This window comes from Dermacentor albipictus, chromosome 8 (assembly GCF_038994185.2).
Source record: "Dermacentor albipictus isolate Rhodes 1998 colony chromosome 8, USDA_Dalb.pri_finalv2, whole genome shotgun sequence".
Classification (NCBI taxonomy): Eukaryota; Metazoa; Arthropoda; class Arachnida; order Ixodida; family Ixodidae; genus Dermacentor; species Dermacentor albipictus.
The window spans coordinates 30007494-30027678 of record NC_091828.1 but is presented as its reverse complement, the minus strand read 5'-3'; the positions used below and the strand labels follow the sequence as shown (position 1 = coordinate 30027678).

Here is a 20185-nt window from a genome sequence, read left to right as displayed (position 1 = left end):
CCGGTATCGCTTACGGATTACTGTGTCAGTGGATGCGTAAACGTCAGCTGCCAGAAGATGGACAGATGTCTGCGTCCGCTTTGAAACGAAGTGGTGGGTTGCGCCACCAAGTTGTTTTGATTTTGCCTAATGTGCTAGCTACTTAAATTTAAAAAATAAACACCAACAAATAATTTCGAGCATCAAGATTTCTCAACCGCTATTCGAACAATGTCTTTCTGACTATACGCGGTTTTCGTTTTCTGTGCTGTTGTGCCCAAACACCTCCAATCCTCTTTTACTATTCTCTGCTGCGTAACTGTTCAGTTTGGGCCTGATATTTCTCAACGCAAGAGCTTCAATGAGGCCAGAAGAGCCTAAGCCGACAGCTGGTTAGATAAGGCATATTCCATCGTTTTCCTTGTTTTGTCTGGCAAGCACATGCTTCTACTTCTTTCGTGTACCTCGCTTTGTAACTTTGCTTTCTAAGGCATCCTGATTCGATTAGAGATGTCAATAGGTTTCCTTTGAGTTATCATGAGTTGTTTCTTTCCTGATTTCGTTTTTCCCTTTAGGTAGTTACTCATAGCAGGTTTCTTTCCCGTTGCCGCCACACACAAGATTGTCTCAGCCTATCCAACTTGTGTTTCACGCTTTTCGATGCCAGGTTGTTTACGATACCGTTCGCATACTTGCTGGTAAGCTTCGTAGTTCTTTTCTTCCGTTGTGACTCGGTGATTTTCCTTATAGATACATGAGCGCTCTCGTAACCCATTTACTTTCCTGATATCTCTCAATTGTTGTTATTAATCAATTTTGTTCTGCGTTTACCTCACTTGAAACTTGTCCAGCCTATATCACCCTGTAAAGCTTTATTTGTAGTTTTCCCACGAGCACCCAGTGCGCGGCATTCCACTGAGCTGTGGTAGCCATCAAGTCCTGATTGCACTCCTGACTTCAAGCAAACAACCGCGTTTCACTTTGCTTCAGTTAATTATTCGCTCATATATTTTGTTACAAAAAATACATACAGACAACTGTCTCATAACTAGTTATGAATTGCTACAGTGTTGAAAGCGGAATAAAGCAGAGAACATAAATATCAAATAAGCAAATATTAAAAATTTAGTGAGAACACAAAGTACCGCAAAGGGAAAAAATGAGAGACAACCAAGCTTACACACACAAATATAATTAGCAATTTAAAATTAAAACAAAGTTCATTCAAGATTAAGGGGATGGAATTTGTCCGTAATTATTACGACATAGAGAGCCGAAAATTACCTTGCGATGAAAACGCTGTGTTTTTCTGATTAGAAAGAAGTTTTAGACTCCTCAAGTCCTAATAAACTTGTTTTGCTAATAATTAGAAGAATATAACCGTTAATGATAGTCAAACACATCTTTAAGTTCTCGAATGTACTTTGTACAAAATTGTTGGGAGGCATTATATGGAAAATGGCTTTGGGTTATAATGCGAATGGCCTGGTTTTGTAAGTGCTGAGTATAGGAAAGGTAAAAGGTATAACTATTTACCCAGGAAACAATATTTAAAATATTAGGACTATGAAGGAAAGCCAATTAGTAGGACAGTAGGTTAAAAAAATGCACGTGATTTGAGTAGCGGTCTTATGCGAAAGGCAGTTAACACATCATCAAAATAAGTATTGAATTAGAATGTGTTTTGAAATTTATTTCCCATTCTATTATGTATTAAATGACAGTATTTGCAATTATTTCCAAATGCAATTCCTGGAACCATTACAGATTTCCGCCTATCACCGAGCACCTAGTTCTATTATATCCCCACAGCGATCTGTGTTCCATTATCGCAGACTTTCTATTCCCTAGTACTGTTTCCGTTGTTTCCATGGATACATATATATATATATATATATATATATATATATATATATATATATATATATATATATATATATATATATATATATATATATATATATATATATATATATATATATATAAAGAGAGAAAGAGAGACAGAGAGCAGGATCGCGGAACAGAGTGCGCCACGGACGTGTTTCGGATCTGGTATCCGCATCTGGTCCCAACATGGTGATTTTACGGCGCCCGCATTGACCCTTCCTTGAGGTCTGTCAGAAGCTGGCTTTTCGGAAGACCGCAACAACGGCAGCGAGTCGGGAAAGGTGGCTGCCGAACGTGGGAGAAAAAGCGATACCGTCGTCACGGTTACAGAGACAGGTGATCCATTTTAACCTCGCAAAAGAGAGTCGATCATAAGTTGAAATCTCGCATGAGCATTGCATACGGTAAAGGGCATGACTTTGAACAGATATAATACATACGGCGTGATGAAGGCCGTCTTCTCGTGGTCCATTTCATGCAATGAAATCTGCCAGCAGCCGGATCGAAGATCGATAGACGACAAGTATTTAGCTACGCGCAAGCAGTCCAAGGCGTCATCTATGCGTGGTAGAGGGTAGACCTCTTCTCGCGTGATCATTTTTAAGTGGTGATAATGGACGCAGAAACGCCAGGTAACATCCTTCCGTTTCACAATGACGACAGGCGAAGCCCAATGGCTTGCTGATGGCAAGATGACCCCTTTGCGGAGCATTTTATCCACTTCTGATTGGATGACTCGATGTTCAGCATGCGATACACGATAGGGACGGCGACGAAGATGATTCGTGTCTCCAGTGTTTAATGGTGCTGAACAACAGATGTTTGGCCTTTAGGCGAAATCAAAGATGTCACTGTACGATTCAAGCAGGAGACTTATGTCCGTGGAATGTGCAGAGGTGAGGTCAGGTGCAATAATTTTCACGAAGTCAGCCGTTAAGCAACCAGAACTGTGAGTTGAAATTGACGCTGATTAACCAAACTCGGCATTCATGATCTCAATGTGAAATTCAGAACCACTAGAAACACTGGCCGATGACAAGCCGGCTGGATTCAGTTAAAGGCCAGCTGAAAAGCAGCAGAACGACATCATTATTAGTAAGCGTGACCAGCGTATGTGGGACAGCAACGTTCCGGTTAAAGAGTACGTCAATAATGGGGCGAAGCACATATTCCCCGTCAGGAACCTGTAGCTGGGAGGTGAAAGTGACGTAAGTAACTGCCTCGGGGGAGAGACACACATCGTCAAGCGAGCACAAGTGCGGTGGGGCGGTGCTTGGATCATCGGTGAATTAAGACAGTTCAAACTGAAGAATGCCGGTCGCGCATTCGATAAGAGCAGAATCAGTGGATAAAAAGTCCAAGAAAATGATAACGACGTGAGGACTTTTGTCGACCATAGCAAAGATAAAGGAAGCATAGCGGCCGGTTATACTTAAACGCGCTGTGCACATTCCAAGAACAACCAGCACCCCGCCGTCGGCCACATGAAGCACTGGGGCAGCTGTTGTGGTGAGGACCTTCTTGAAACGTCCACGTAGGCAAGCACATTTAACAGATTCGTGAGCTCCAGTTTCTACGAGTGCTTGGACAGGTATGCCGTCTATTTTAACGTCAATTACACTTCTCCTTATGGGCACAAACAGAGGACTTGCTGCTGTAGTAGGCAATGCAGCACCACCTCCGAGTGCTGCATTTCATAGCTTTCCAAGAGGGTGTGACCAAAAGCCACCGGGGAGGAAATGCGGTGTGGCGATGGCGAATGTGAAGATGGGGGATGCGTTTCCGGTGAACGAGACTGGCGTCCGTGCGGCGATGGTGAGCTACTGTAGCACGCGTTCCTAGGAGAGCTGTTGGTGCTGCTTGACTCGGCGGTGGGCGAAACATTGCGCGCATTCCCATCAAAACGGCTCAGGTTGGATGGAGTGCAAAGTCTTGAGGGCCACGAGTTGTGACAGTATCGGGCTACATGACCAATGCTGCGACAGGTGAAACATATCGGCTGGTCGTCCGCAGTGCTCCACTCCGTCAGGTTACGATAACGCGGAGAGAAGCATCGGGGTGGAGAAAAAATAGTAGAGGGGCGTTTATTAGCTCTGGGATTGGCGACAGGACAGAGATATTGTAAACCAATGTTATTCAATTCATGGCGAACGAAGGTCATGGCGATCGAGGGGAACTGAAAATGTGAACAGAAAACGCCAACAGAAAGCTGAAGGTTCCATCGCATCCAATTCACGTCTAACGATTCGCACCACGTCATCTGAAGGCGATGTATGCTGCAGTGCGGTTTGATCTTCACACCTTGACGTTGCGGCAATATTGCCACCTGGCGGTGAGGTTCAAGAACGCAGCTGCAATACTGTGAAAGACAAAACTAATTTTTATGGGGCGAACCTGTGCCCACAAAAACAGGCTACACTTGTATCACAACGATAGCGGCGAACACGGTCGGCGATCGTCGAAAATCTGATCAGCGGGTCAAGCACGTCGGCTTTTATACAGCTGTCGGTAATCTTCCAGAAACTTCGGATACATGCAGGCGCGTTCCGTGCCGTGCGATAGCATTTGTTAGGCGTCGAAACGTGGCCCCCGATAAAGACATGTACACGTGTCAATATAGGCAAGCCTGGCGAATGGTTGCAAGACGCGTCGGCTTTTGGCCTGCTCAAATTGTCGTCACTCTTTAGTGATTGCATCAGTGGTAGAGGAGCTCTCGCACATGAGCAGATTAAATGCGTCGTCAGCAATGCCTTTAAGCACGTCCCTGGCCTTCTCAGCTTCTCTCACGTCGTGATCGGCTTTACGACAAAGTGCCCGCACATCCAGGATGTACAAGACATAGGACTCCGTGGGGAATTGGGCATGAGGCCAGTTCAGGCTTTGCGGCAATATTATGGCGGGCTGCTTTCCAAACAACTCTGTCAACTTCTCTTTGCATTGGTCGGAGCTGGTTAGCTCCTCTCCGTGGTTTTCATACCACACCTTTGCCGTGCCTTTTACGTAGAAAAAGTGGTTGGCTAGCATAAGCGTAGTGTCCCATCTGTTGTTTCCACTAATGCGTTCATAAATAGCCGCGCACTACTCATCGTCGGCACCATCAGTCGCGCAGAAAGTTCCAGGATTCTTGGGTTGCACAACCACCACCGAAGGTGACAGCGACGTAGCTGGCGATGCTGACGTCGAAAGTGCCAACGACGTCATGCTCACCGTCATTCATGGTGCATACGATGTTGCGACGTCCCCTGCGGAGCTCCTTTTCCAGCCGTGCTACCCGGCACCTTCCACCAATGTGTGACGGGGATGTTAGGTATAGAGAAAGAATGTGTATACAGTATATATATAAGATGAGTCCGAGTAGTGAAGATGGCTGACCACCAACAACAAGCAGGAGCCAGCGTCTCTGGATCTTTTTCTTCCTCTCTCTCATTTCATTCTTCCGTAACATTACACATATACACACACGCGAACACACACACACACAACATATGTGTGTATATATATATATATATATATATATATATATATATATATATATATATATATATATATATATATATATATATATATATATTATTCTAAAATATATATGTGTATGTGTTAACGTGGTTTATACATACAGCAACGGTATTTGTTATTACCGCGGTTTTTCCTGGCACTGTAATGACACCTTCTGTTCACTGTTTTCATTCAGTACCATACAAACTGATTTTTGACAGTAAAACGTGAATCCTAAGTTCTTAAGTTCTTACCTTCCCGTCCACAATTATTAGCGAAGCGTTGCACGTCACTTTACCAGTTAGGAAGCAACAGAATGTCGTCCGCATAAAACAACTCTCGAAGCTACTGAATCTACTCTTGTAGATTCGCGCCGCGTAGTTTGGATGGTGTAATTAGCGATTTTATTCCCTCACTTTATTGTCCCTATGTATTTCTGATTGTGTACCAAAATATGCTATTTGCAAATGCCTTGTTTCCCATTCACCTGTCGACGACGGTCGTAGTAAGCTCCTGTACACACGAGCCACCACAGAAAGGTAGGGAGAAGAGCTGGTGAGTGACCTCCTCATAAAATCATGAAAACAAACCTTGTGTTCCAAATACTCGTACCTTCTGAACTTTACCAAAGCTCTTAGCTGGCATGCTCGCTCTCGAGAAAGCATCTGGTCGATAGAGCCTCCTGCACCAGGGTCTCCTACGTAGCGCAGCCCATCGGCAGAAGCGTAGCGGAGAGCCTCGATCATGACGTGCTCGAACTGGCCCGGAACATTTTGGAGGCCTGGGAAAGGTATTGTCATGTCAAGTTTGTCTCTCTTACAATCATGTGGAAGGCGGTTTAATATTGCTTGCTTAGAACTACCAAATTTATCCCTATACCCTCTATACTGAACAAATAAACACGAAAACATTTTCAGTGAATAGGTCTGTATCGATTTACTATCGTCGCAGCTGCGCGCATAGCCCTTCTGGAGCCTTCGCAAGGTTATCGATTCTTTCAGCAAGGCGCACCTTCCGCTGCTGCGCAAATCAAGGACATCAATAACGGCAATATATCCAAGTATGCTGCGCGCCACAAGACAACACCACTGGCCATACAGACAACTCGGCTAGATGAATGGCGTGGATAACCATGCCGTAGTTACGGCTGCTACTTTCATAAGAGAGTGTTGCAATACATTTACGCGTCTTATTAACTCAAGAAACACGTCAGCGTATGTTCGTACTATGTGTTGAGGTTCATAACGTTGCTGCCCCACAAGCGCATCATTCTTCCTAACGCCGCCTTCTTCTGACCTGTCTATTTGCGCAAGTGTCTGCCCAGCATGAGAACAACTTGGAGCTGCATGGTTTGATACATTTCGAAGCCTTCTAACAGCGCTCAAGAAACAAAGTGCATTGCGAGACACAAAACTGGCATCATTAGGCCCTTGAGTGCTGCTATACATTCACAGATTACACCAAGTCGTCCCCTGCTTCTGAAGTGTCTATTCTTGACGACGTTCTGTTTTCGTGTCATTACTCACAGAACCCATGCTACGACTCGTCCCATCTTTTGTTCCCGTCGCGCAGGTACCAGGCTTTCCGAAACATGTTTGTAGACATGTTGACAAGTAATTCATGGCAGCCAGTTATAACAACCTCACGTGATATAGCAACGCTACCCTATTGTGACAACCTAGCGCAATGAACCTTCTTTCCGTATATTTCTGGATCACTTGGTATAAAAAAAATATGGGGTTTTACGTGCCAAAACCACTTTCTGATTATGAGGCACGCCGTAGTGGAGGACTCCGGAAATTTGGACCACCTGGGGCTCTTTTGCCTGCACCTAAATCTAAGTACACGAGTGTTTTCGCATTTCGCCTCCATCGAAATGCGGCAGCCGTGGCCGGGATTCGATCCCGTGACCTCGCACTCAGCAGCCCAACACCATAGCCACTGAGCAACCACGGCGGGTACACTCGGTATGGGCTACTGGGCAGGCGCCTCGCTCTTCGATGACTGAAAAGCATTCAAAACTCATCCGCTGCAGGGTGACCAAGCCTGCGTCATATATAGACGGGCATTTTTGTGTATATATTCATTCACACGTGCGCCACCCACAGACTCCACAGCCAGGCGGCTGGATGACTAGGCGTTATCAGAGGGAAGCGAGAGAGTAAACTACGGGCTGCAAACACGCGTGATACATGGCGCGTTTCTGCGGTGACAATGCGGTGTGTCACCACATTGCCTTAATGTCAATCACAATAATGTCCACACCCATCCTGAGGTAGATTGAAACAGAAGTGTTTGCTCTGGGGACGACGGAAATGTCACGAGGCAAGGAGTTCCGCTAAGCGATGAGGAATGCGTTAGAAACGCCTTCGTTGCTCTACCTACTAGAACATTGCTGTATGCAGGATTGTCCCCAAAATTAATTATAGTATTTTACGTTTCAAAACCGTTATTTGATTAAGAGGCATGCCGTAGAGGGGGCTCGGTAGATTTGGGCCTCCTGAGGTTTATTAACGTGTTTTCTCATTTCGGCCCTATTGAAATACAGCCGCCATGGCCGGGATTTGATCCCTAGACCTCGTGCTTAGTACCCAGCACCATAGCCACTTAGGAACCACGGTGGGTATGGACTCCCCTGCTGATTGTGGTCAAGTATTTCCCAGAGAAAGAAATAAAATTATGTGCTAACAGCGCCACTAAACTACCTAGCAAATTTTACAGCGAAGCTGTTTATGCAGGCTATGTGCCGTCTTCTCATATTTCTCTAAAAGGGGGCCACGTGACCTAGAAGGAGAGGAAAAGAGCTCAATAGGGGGAGAGGGGTTAGAGTGAAACCTTTCCCCCTGTGAGAATGCTATCGTATACGCGAACCTTACACGGTTGTCATACGGTGCATACTCGGCGATCAAGGCAGATCGGCATAAAATTTATCGACGATTGATTCCACTCTGCCGCGATAGAAACAAATGATATGCTGGCGGTTTGCGGCCAACTAACAGTGCCCAGCGATGAACCACGATACGATGAACGCGCGACTTGCGCCAGGAAGAAGTGCCGGCAGTCACATCAGTAGTCAAACTAATCCAACCAATCGTCAAAACGTTTGCAGGACCCACATCTTCAGTGGTGGGGCTTGCACCCAATACACAGAGCTCTGGATTATTGATTCGGGACATTCCAACCGAGCTACAACTTTGGGAATACCACGAGTAGTGCGTACTCCTGAGAAGGAAGCTTCTTACGGCGAGCGTCAGCGAGAGTTGGCTCGCGAACAGGCTCGTCCTAATAGGACAGAGTTTAAAGGCAGTGCCGGGGTGACTCATCCAGAAGCGTGCGCCCGAGACACAGAAATATATCGGCAGCGCCGGAAGGCCAACCTCGAGCTGCGCCATGTAAATCACCGCCCAGACAGAATCCCCACGTGCAAAAAAGAAACAAAAGCACTGGGAGAATCTCAAGAAAAAGCACTCCAATAACGGGCTCACCACGCGAAGCACGTATAAGCGGAAATAGGGTGAAAAAAATGGTGAACCGAAAGAATCACAATATTTCATTTCATTTCAGTTATTATACCCCTCAGGGCCAAGGGCATTACAGAGGGGGAGTGGTAAATACAAAAACGGGGAGTGGTAAATACAAAAAAAGGACAAAGACAGTTCGTTACATGAGCATTTAAATGGCACCTGTATATACAATGTTAGCTAAGGCTTCACGGAACTGTTCATAATTAATAAGGCCTACAACTTCGACGGGAAGATGGTTCCAGTCACGCGAGGTTCGCGGCAGGAATGATTGTGAAAAACTTTTAGTGTTGCATGACAAAATACCCACTTTGTACTGATGATCAATGCGACGGGATACATAAATTGGATGGGGGATGAGGTGATCTCGTAGAGTATGGTGATGGTACAACTTGTATAGACTGCTTGCGAAGTTTGACCTAATTGTTGTGACGCTTAACTTTACCTCATCATCGCCGGCGTTATTCTCAGCGCGATCCGCTTCCAAATAAAGCATCATTAAAACGGCTGTCTCACAAGTGCTGGAGGTACGTTTCGACCTCTTCTTTTTCGAACACTACGAGCTACGCAACACTAGGCAATGCCCAAGAGCAGCTTTCCGGATGCTCCGGCCTCACTGTTCCTAAACAACCGGCCACGCCCCTCTTCGGCTCTAAGCACCTTGCACTGAAACCCACACATATTCGCTGGTCTCTGTGGAGACAATGCCGTAGACTGCCTGGCCCATCATTACCAAATGTGTTCAGTCACCTGGCGGGACTATTTCCGCAAGCTTCTCAACGACGATTTCTACCTCAAAGTGGCTGCTAACACTTCTTTTCTCAACCATGATCACGCCTGCCTGGATTTGCAATAAACGAGCACCTTTGACAGATGTTGTGTTCCCAAACCGTTCGCTTGGCAGTCCTTTGTGAAAACACTTGACGGATGTATGAAACCACCAGGTGAGACAAGCATTTTATACATCGATGATACCCGCCCCTTTTGTCCCGGCGTCATCTCTAGCACGAAAGTGTCCGCTCATGCAGGTGACATCCAATAAGCAATTTTACACGTCGCACACAACGCGCTTGCCGTCAAGAATCGCACTACCATGGCAATTTCATCACTAATTGCCAACATCTAGAAGAGCTGCAGGTCTTGCGTTCACAGCCAGACGCCTATGACACAAGTCTTTTCTCAAGTAAATGCCTCTGTATGGAAATTTTGGCTCTCATTCTCGAATAGCCAGAAGTATATGGCTTGTCATGTTTTGCCGCCATCAAATTCCGCATTTCGCGACTGGACTGCATGACATCGTCATAAAGGAGCTCCTCTCCATAGCCAGTGCTGTGCGTTGTGACCCTTCAAACTCACCAGACTGGTGTGGCCAGGCTTCTGCCCTAACACACGCCTTCGTTGTGACGGTGCCTTTTTCCTACTCCTGACCATCAATCTAGAATCTCTAGCTTCTCATTGACCTGCCCTTGTATTTTACTCCTGGTGGAACTGCCACTGCCCAATTTGCCATCATTACAGCATTGGCAAATAAACATCATGGTTTTGCAGAATACGCTAGCAGGACTACGACGCACGTGCGATTGGAGGAGAGGAGCTCCTTAACTGCACTGAGTGTCTACCACCCCTGGGCCCTCGCCCTACGCTCCTGACGGACATCGTAGTGACCGTTCACAGCGCCGCCGCTCTCCTTCCCCTCTCCGACGCTCTACAGCGGCTCTGCAATTGGCCACCAATAATACTGATTCCTTGAAGAATACAAATTCTAGCAGGCAATCATAAATGAATGCTTTTCGTTAGGCGTAGTTGACTTAGGAGTCGGTGGCGGTTGTTGTAAGCAGATGTGGAGTCGCTAGAATTACCAGCCGGTTTGCGAAACTGCGTTCAAACGGAGAACCGGACAAAACTTAAAAGCATCATTCATTGCGGAAATTTTTACATGAATTCTATCAGCAAACACGCCGCAGGAAATGCAGTTTACGATAATATAACGTCTAGATACAATTCGCTGTTGTGTGCAGCTGTGATTGTTTCACCACAATGCTAAACAGTGAACAAGCACTGTTGAGGTAGAAACGTACATGTCTTCGCCACATCAGCACTTCGGATACCTGCCTTACAAAACGTTCGGTGTTCGGTGGTGGAGATCGAACTACGCCCTTTCAGCACTCATGCCTGATGTCCTATTCACTAGGCCGATTACTACCAATGATAAAGGGCCTTTCGCTGCCCCCCAACATTTATCCGTGTGCCAGTACGCCACTTCCCCTGCCCCTTGCCCCCGCCCCAATTTGTTACTGAACTTCGCACACCTCCTCACCGAGAAAAAATTTTGCTTACAGTACTCTACAGCATCTATTGAAAGTTTTCAATGCTAGACTGGTGGGCTCGTGACCTCTTCTGACAATAGGAGATTTATGATGAAGCGGATTTCATGAACGCTTTGTCACACAACCTCGAGAACACATTTCCATTGTGTAGTTGCCTTTGCATTGCGATGCTTCAACCAAGTCCTGCTTTACGCCATTTTTTCTGCAAGCAAACCAGTCAACGTTTTCTTTATAATCTTAGCAAAGAGGCTTTAGAAATAGTGCCATCTGAAAATAAATATAAAACGCTGTCCTTAGCTTGTGCTGTAGTCTTAACAGTCTTTCGTTTTAAATCAGCAAAGATATACATGAAGACCGTTGCAAACTGAAAGAGAGCTGATCACCGGCTCTTGGTGTGATCGGTCACCGAGCTTCCATTACGTTTTCTTGAACTCAGTTTTAGTGAAGGAAAATAGATGAAACGAACAGACGATGTGACACACGCCGGTAGGTCTGAAAAATTGCTCACATGATAACATGGTCGGAACAATTCTCACATGGTCGGAAATTGCTCAAATGTCGGAACAATTCTGATAAGGTCAATGAGAACCAATAAATGTTGATAAAGACCGATAAGAGTTGATAAGGAGAGCATAATGTCCGCTGAGGTCTATAAGGACACATAAAGGTTGAAAAAGACCAGTTAGATTGGGATAAGGTGCAAACCGCCTGATAAAAATACCTAAGTCTAATCAGGCTGATGAAGATCATACAATTCATACCACGCTGATCTTGACTGATAAAAGTTGATAAGGGTTTATTTAAACTGGTGGGACCAAATTTTATGACATGGAAATTCACACCAGACTGCGTGGAGATGAACAATTGACACAGTGCTTATGCATGTGACCTAGCCGAAGAAGAAGCGAGGAAGGTGCTTCCGAAGACGAAGAAGTGAAGGACTGGGATGAGATGAAATAAACAGTGATGGCCGCCTTGTCGATCTAGTTACCTAGAATGTTACAAATTTGGCGCAGTCGCATATGAAGCATTTTGCCACTCACCTGAGCCATCCCGATTTTACATGGGCAATTTGCACCGACCTTACAGTTTCCCGTGACAAGCCGGTGAACGTTGCACAGTGCGGCTAAGGTGAAGAGTGGTCCTATTCGTATGAGTACTTGTGATATTGAAATCTTACTACTGCAACTTGACTCCCTTAAATCAATCGCTGGCGAGGGCTTTCGAGTTGTCATGAGTGATCCACAGCATGATGGAGACGCCGTCCGTTCTCTAGAGTTTCGCGGTTCCACTGCAGCAAATCCCGTTTTAACGAAAACGGAATTTATTTATTTTATTTATTTGATACTGTCAACCCCGTTGTTGGGGTCATTACAGGGAGGGTGATGTGCCAAGAATACATGATACATAATTTTTCTTTCTATGTAACATACAAATGCACTGGCGCTCTTGGAAGTTAACAAAAGCAAATAACAGTAGTTATACAAAGAAAAGTCAACGAAAGTGCTCGCAGCAACAATTTAGTATACATTCTCGTAAAAGAAAGTATCCAACGCATTTTCAAATTCGGCAGAGCCCTCGTTGCTCACAACTGCATCAGGCAATCTGTTCCACATTTCAATTGTGTCAGGAAAAAAGGAGAAACGAAAAGCATCAGTACGTGTTAAATAAGGTTGAATAGCTCTGCTATTGTTTAGACGATCGCATCTCCGTCCTGGGGGTTGTAGATATAGATCCTTGTTTATTTTCGTTCGCCCACTCATGATTTTAAAAAGAAACTTTAGCCTATGCTTACTTCTGCGTTCCTCCAGAGGTTCTAGTTCACACGATTTTAACAAGGCTGTAACAGACTCCATGCGTCGGTATTTACCGCATATGAAACGGACTGCCAATCTTTGTATTCTTTCTATTTTTGCTTTCAGGACTTTCTGATGAGGGGACCACACAACACAAGCGTACTCCAAGACTGGTCGTACAAAAGTTTTGTAGGCTGTTAATTTCACGTCCCGTGTAGCGCATTCCAGTTTTTTCTTTAAAAGTATAGTTTTTGGTTTGCCTTAGAACATATATTATCAACGTGTGAGTGCCATTGCAATGTGTGCATAATACTGACTCCTAAGTATTTGAAAGAAGCTGCATTATTCAGAGGATGGTTTCCGATGTGGTATATGAAGGAAAATTTGCTCCTGCTTGAGCGAATATGCGTAAATGTTGTTTTGCTATAGTTTATTTCCATGTCCCATGTTAAACACCAATCGTCTAATGCCTGTAAGTATCTATTTAGATTAATTTGGTCATCTTCGCAACCTATTGGCGAATAAATCAAACAATCATCAGCAAAAAGTTTCATTTTAACAGGCGGTTCGACTAGTGCACCGATATCATTAACAAACAACAAAAAAAGTATTGGTCCCAAAATGGAACCTTGGGGAACTTCAGAGTACACACGCAATGGATTTGAAATGCAATCCTCAATCCTTACGGACAGTTGACGCATAGATAAATAGGCCTCTATCCATTGTATTACTTCTTTACCTATTCCTATTTTATCGAGCTTAAAAAGTAATTTACGGTGAGAAACCTTATCGAAAGCTTTCCTAAAATCAACGCTTATTACGTCTGTTTGTAGGTGTGCATCCATGTTCAGGTAGAAATCATGGAGTGTTTCTATTAACTGCGTCACCGTAGAAAGACCGCTCCTAAATCCATGCTGAATTGTGGAAAGTAACTCGTTAGTGTCAAGAAAACTAATAATATGCTTTGCAATAACGTGTTCTAGAGCCTTGCAGCAAACTGACGTCAGGGATATGGGTCGGTAATTGTTTACTTGCATACGGTTGCCACCTTTAAAAACAGGGATTACTATTGCATTGCGCCAGTCTTGTGGAAGTGAACGAGTTTCAATTGACTTCGCATATATTATCTCTAAGTAAAAGGAAACCCATTCGGCATATCGTTTCAAAAATTCAGTTGGTAGACCATCCGGTCCGCTTGCCTTCTTCGCGTCTACTTCAAGAAGCAATTGTAAAACACCTTCACGGCTGACAATAACTGATTCTATTGCGGTCCTCATGTCGCCGTTCATGTATTCGCCTATCTTATCACCTTTGTCTGTCGTATAAACAGATTGAAAGAAGCGATTGAAAGCATCAGCTAAGTCTTCAACTCGTGTCAGGACTTTCCCTTCATGTTCGATCTGTTCAATTTTTTCCTTTCTTTCACTGAAGTAACGCCAAAATTTGTGTGGTGAACTTTTAAGAAAGTTGGCAAGCGTGTGATCAAAGAACTGTTTTTTCGATTTCACAAGAGCTTCTTTCATCTCAATTTTTATAGCTGCAACTTCCATCGCTCTCACTTTCTGTTTTCGTAGTCTTTTAATTTTCCGTTTCATATGGATAATGCTGCGTGTTATCCAGGGGTTTCGTTTGCGCGTTTTCTTAATACGAGTTGGAACAAAGTGCTCGACGCAAGCTATGATGCTACTTTTAAATATTTGCCACAGTTGTTCCACAGACTCGCTCTTCCATGCCTGCTCGAAGTAACTAAACTGTAATTCTAAAAAATCTATGATGGCGGTGTCATCTGCATTTTTAAAGTCTTTTACTTTTACCGGTAGAAACGGTCTCCCTATACTGCCCACATTGGTCTGTATGTCCAAAGACAACATTTTATGGTCTGATATGCCCTCCAATATATCTAATGCCTAATCTGTTATGTTTTGCGATAGGAAAACAAGATCCTGAATGACTTTGACTTTTCTGTAACTCTAGTTGGTTCTTGAACAATTTGTTCGAAGCCATGACAAAATTTTATTTCCAAGAGCTTTTCCGAGCTAACTGTTTCTGTCTCGCCGGGCAATAAACTTTGCCAATTAATGTGCGGCAAATTAAAGTCCCCAGCCATTATCAGCCTCGTGTTCCTGTTAACATGGTCAACCAAGAATTCGCTTAGCAGTTCCAGAAACGCTGGCGAAGACGCAGGTGGTCTGTATACTACGCCAATGAAGTACGTTCTGTTTTCGAATGTAAGCTTACACCATACACTTTCGGGAACATTAGATTCAATCGTAGAAGCATGGACGGAATTTTTAACTATGATGGCAGCACCACCGCCTCGTGAATCTCTGTCCCACCTAAAGAATTTGTACCCGGAAGGAACAATGCAATCACTGCGTATTCCCTCACGCAGCCATGTTTCTGTAAGTAGTATTACATGGGGACTATGCGCCAGTAGAATATATTCTAGTTCTGTGACTTTATTAACGATGCTACGGGCATTTTGCACAAGAATTCGTAGCTATGAGTGGGGCGGTTTTCTTGAACTGCTGGCAGAACTATCCGAGTCAAAGGATTCATGCCGGTCATGCGCACTTGCTGTTGGAGTTGTTACGTCTTTATCGATCTTGTCACTCCGGCTTTTATACAGACGCCGTTCATTTTTCTCTTGATCCCAAACAAACATGCGTCCATTTATCTTTAATTTATCATACACGAGTGATACCCGTGCCCCCTTAGCTCGGTCCGGCGCACTACTTTCCCATAATTTCTTTCTGAGATCAACGGTCTCTTTTGAGTAGTCATTATTGATACTGAAAGAAGTGCCCTTTAGTTTTTTACAGTTGCGCATTACTTTCTCTTTTTCGCGATAATCCATGAACTTCATAATGACTGGTCTTACCCGGCCTTCGCTTTGTTTACCAATGCGATGAATTCTTTCTATCGATTTAGTTTCTACCCCCAACAAGCTTCTGACAATGTTATCTACGACAACTTTCCGCAGATCTGTTTCCGTCTCAGTTCTGGCCTCGGGAACACCAAAAATTAGCAGATTATTTCTTCTGCTTCTATTTTCATAATCCACTAGTCGTTCAGCTTGTTGTTGGACTATGTTTTCTAGTCTCTCAATTTTCATTTGCATTTCCTGCATGGCCATGAGATGCCTGTTCATTCTTTCAGTCTTCATATTAAGTTCAGCGACTTCTTTTCTAATCGTGTTCATCTTGTCATCAGATTCCTTCTGATTATCCAAAATTTGTTGTAACAATTCAGCCGTCTTCGGGCCCGGGTTTTCCTCTACATCCCCTGAAGTTAACAATAGCAATAATGTCGACCAACAGTCCACCACAATAGACCAACACATGCGAGGGCACGGCACTACAATCAAGAATCTGTTGTCGCTTTTGCAACAAACTGCATACGTTTGTACACCAACCTGCAAAGGTAGGAGCGGTGGTTTAGCCATCCTTCCAGCTTGACAAGTGCCGTGCCCTCTGCTGTGCCCATCGTCGTGTCGGTTCTTTAGTAGGCTTGTGGTTGCTGACGTCACCGTCGTCCATCGAAGATCATCCAATGAGCTGTCAGATGCCTTGTTTCCCAGATGATTCAGCAAGGGTGTAAACTGCTCGTGTACGTTGCTCGAAGAAATCACGGCAATAATCCACGGCCATGCCTGCAAAGGTAGGAGCGGTGGTTTAGCCATCCTGCCAGCTTGACAAGTGCCGTGCCCTCTGCTGTGCCCATCGTCGTGTCGGTTCTTTAGTAGGCTTGTGGTTGCTGACGTCACCGTCGTCCATCGAAGATCATCCAATGAGCTGTCAGATGCCTTGTTTCCCAGATGATTCAGCAAGGGTGTAAACTGCTCGTGTACGTTGCTCGAAGAAATCACGGCAATAATCCACGGCCATGCCTGCAAAGGTAGGAGCGGTGGTTTAGCCATCCTGCCAGCTTGACAAGTGCCGTGCCCTCTCCAACGAATTAACCTCTTGCAACTGCTATTTAGAGTGCCACAGTGCAAGTGCGCTGAAGTTGCAAGAAACGAATAACAAGCATCAGCAGCAACTACTTGATTTTTTTTTTTATTGCATAGCAAACTGCCGGCAAATGAGGAAGACATCCATGAAACTTGTCATGCCGGAGGTCTACGATCGGTCGTACACAGGAGCGCCAAGGAATGGCTTGATTTTTAGCAATACGCCTGTGACGAAAATTGCTGACGAGAGGATAAAGACAAAGTTATGAACATGCGTCTTTACATGGGATGTAGTGCAAAGATATCGCACGGGCTTCGAACTTCTGAAATAGCTGAACGCCCATGGAACACATGGAAACACAACTTTTCCTTTTCATTCGGAGAGAACAAGCTTAAAAGCTAGGATAAAGCTATGTCTTAGAAGCACAACTCTGCGACGGTACTTGAGCGACGGTTCGCTCATTATGCTGGTACTTCCGGAAGACATGCGGTGTCATGTTTAGCTTTGAAAGTCAAACAAAACAGAAGAGTTACTACAGAATATAAAAGAGCCATGTTATCCTATTGAGCTACCTGTGAGCAGCTTCGATAATGTGACATGCCAAGATTAACTGGCCCCACCGAATAATCAAGTCGTGTATCATAAGGAGAGCAGGAAGGCAGCTACACACACCCCTGATTACAATTCATGGCGACCACAAAACAAAATATTTTTTTAGAGCACACGAACTTGGTATATGTTGCCGTCCAAGTAAACGGAAAAGACGTCAGCGCGTTGGTTGACAGTGGAGCTTCCATCACCGTTGTAAACACGAAATATATTTCGGTCTTGAACCCAGTAGAAAATTTTGCAGTCAGCGTATATGGATATGATTACCAAAAGCAAGTGCACAATGAGTGGGTGGAGGTAATTGTCACGTGTCAGTGCAAGCGTATCTAAACCAGAACGTTGGTCCTCGATGGAGTAAAATATCAAATGATTTTGTCACTCCCAGTAATGCAAGAGCTTCATGTGAATCTTTACTGGGATGGCCAAGTAACTACTCAGGATAATCATCCGTTATCATCACTCTCCCAATTTAGTGTAAGCCTTCGGAAGCCCGCTACAGCGGACGACGTCAACATCATGTACGCGGAGCTCCTCTGTGTAGGACATTATTCTTAGCCTACATCCAAGCTTGAAGTACTGTTAGAGCCTCGAGATACAACAGTTGTGAAACGTAAGCCTTACATTTCGCGAGATAAGAAGGTATAGCTCAATGAAGAACTGCAGAAAATGCCCGACGCTCGTGTTACCTGACCGTCCACGTCTGCCTTTGCATCACTCATCACTATGGCAACGAAAAAACACGGAACGTATAAACTTTGCACGGATTACCATGCAATTAACAACAGCAGCGAAAGAAGATGGAACGTATAGGTTTTGAACCGATTAATTAACCGTTAAATTAACAAACAGATTTACCTGTTCCCTTTCCCAATGTCACAGATCGACAAAATTATCAATGAAACTGATGATTGCAGCGTCTTCTCTCATTTGGATCTTTATCAAGGGCTTTTGGCAAGTGCCCTTAGTAGAGGAGACCAACAAGTTTTCAGCAGTTGTGACACCATATGACATATATGAATAGTATCGACTGCATGTTGGCTGGAAGAATTCGCCAGCTAAGTTTCGCAAGATGATGAATAAAGTTTCGAAGCCACATATTTGACACTTTTGCAACTTCTACAGCGGTGACATTGAAGTTTACTCGAGGTCTGAAAAAGAGCATCTGAGCATTTGGCCACTACTCTGCATTCGCTTAGCGATGCAGACCTGAAGACAAATGAATGAAAAAGTGAATTCTTGAAGCCTCGGGTACACTATCTTGGAAGGGTGTTTGATGGTGCCCCAACTAGCACCAAACAAGACCCGGTGCAACGAATCTCGAAGCTTACGAAGCCACATGATCTGCATTAACTCACAGTTTTTCTTGAACTAGCTGGCCCCTTCGGAGAACTTATCAAAGCTTTTGCTAAAATAGCAAAATGATTGACTGAACAGACCAAGAATGGTGTCCTCTTTCTCTGGACTGAATAATGTGAGGCAGCCTACCAAGAACTTGTACATCGTACATCGTCTCACCCAGCGCTTACGTTACCTGACTTCAACATGCCCTTTGAGATGAATACTGACGCATCTAACTACGGTACTGGCGCAGTCGAGTAATACGTTACTATTCCTGCACATTCAGTCCTCGTCAAGTTAATTATACTATGACCTAGAAGGAGGCCCTGGCTGTTTTAACGGCAGTGCGATAGTTTCGGTCATCTATTGATGGGAGCAAATTTAAATTCTACTCAGATCACCAAGCCTTGACTTACCTCATGAACATGTCGGAACCAAGAGCAAAGCGTGGCCATTACACAAATGAACTACAACAATATCACATCGAAATCTTCCATCATTCAGGCAGCCATCGCACAGACGCCGGTGCATTGTCTCTGTTGGCCACTGAGCTCGCACATGAGATGATTAAGATGACCAAGCTACGGGAAGGATGTGACGACTTATAATTTGAAAAACGAAAATAATGACACCCGAGGCTCTTGTTTCGAAAATGCTCCACTTGTACTACGAGACGCCATAATACGGCGGCGACGAAGGTTTCTGGCGCACATACAAGATTTTTTAGTGGTTTAAATAGAGGCATGTGAAAACAGACATTAAAAACTATGTAAGGTCATGCCATTGGTGGCATATAAACAAATCCAAGTACTGGCCAAGTCCAGATGAGCTTCTGTTGCCTGAACCTTCGGACAAAGCTTTTGAAGTCATAAATGTAGACTTCACCGAGCTGAAAAATAGAAACCCAAGTGTACACAAAAGTCAGTCATTTCTGGTCACAATAAATCAATGTACCTGAATGGCGGCTGCATGGCCCACCAAGGAGGACGCAAAGAGGGTCCCAGCCCTCCTCGACAGACGCATACTGTCCGATGTGAAGGTTGCGATATTGGACAATGGGCCTCCATTCCTTAGCAAGAAGGTGCAAGAGTGTAGAGAACCGCGGCATCACATTGCGTAGGTTTGCACCCTATCACCCGCAGGGATATGGGATGGCGGAGATGGTGATACGCGATTGTAAACATTCATGTCGCTGTATCCAAATTTGAAAGGCGGCTGACAATGTTGCCTATAAGCAGCTCCGGCTCGTCATAACAGGACTCATGCAAGCAGTCCTGGAT

At 44.6% G+C, this 20185-nt stretch overlaps 1 protein-coding gene across 1 annotated transcript in view; it reads right to left on the bottom strand.

Moving 5' to 3' along the window:
* LOC139049221 (glutathione hydrolase-like YwrD proenzyme) overlaps positions 1 to 20185 on the bottom strand; it is a 100371-nt gene that overhangs the window by 70836 nt on the left and 9350 nt on the right. The window contains exon 3 of the mRNA XM_070524586.1: positions 5974 to 6142. Coding sequence (XP_070380687.1) covers positions 5974 to 6142 — 169 coding nt within the window. The remainder of the gene's footprint in view (positions 1 to 5973; positions 6143 to 20185) is intronic.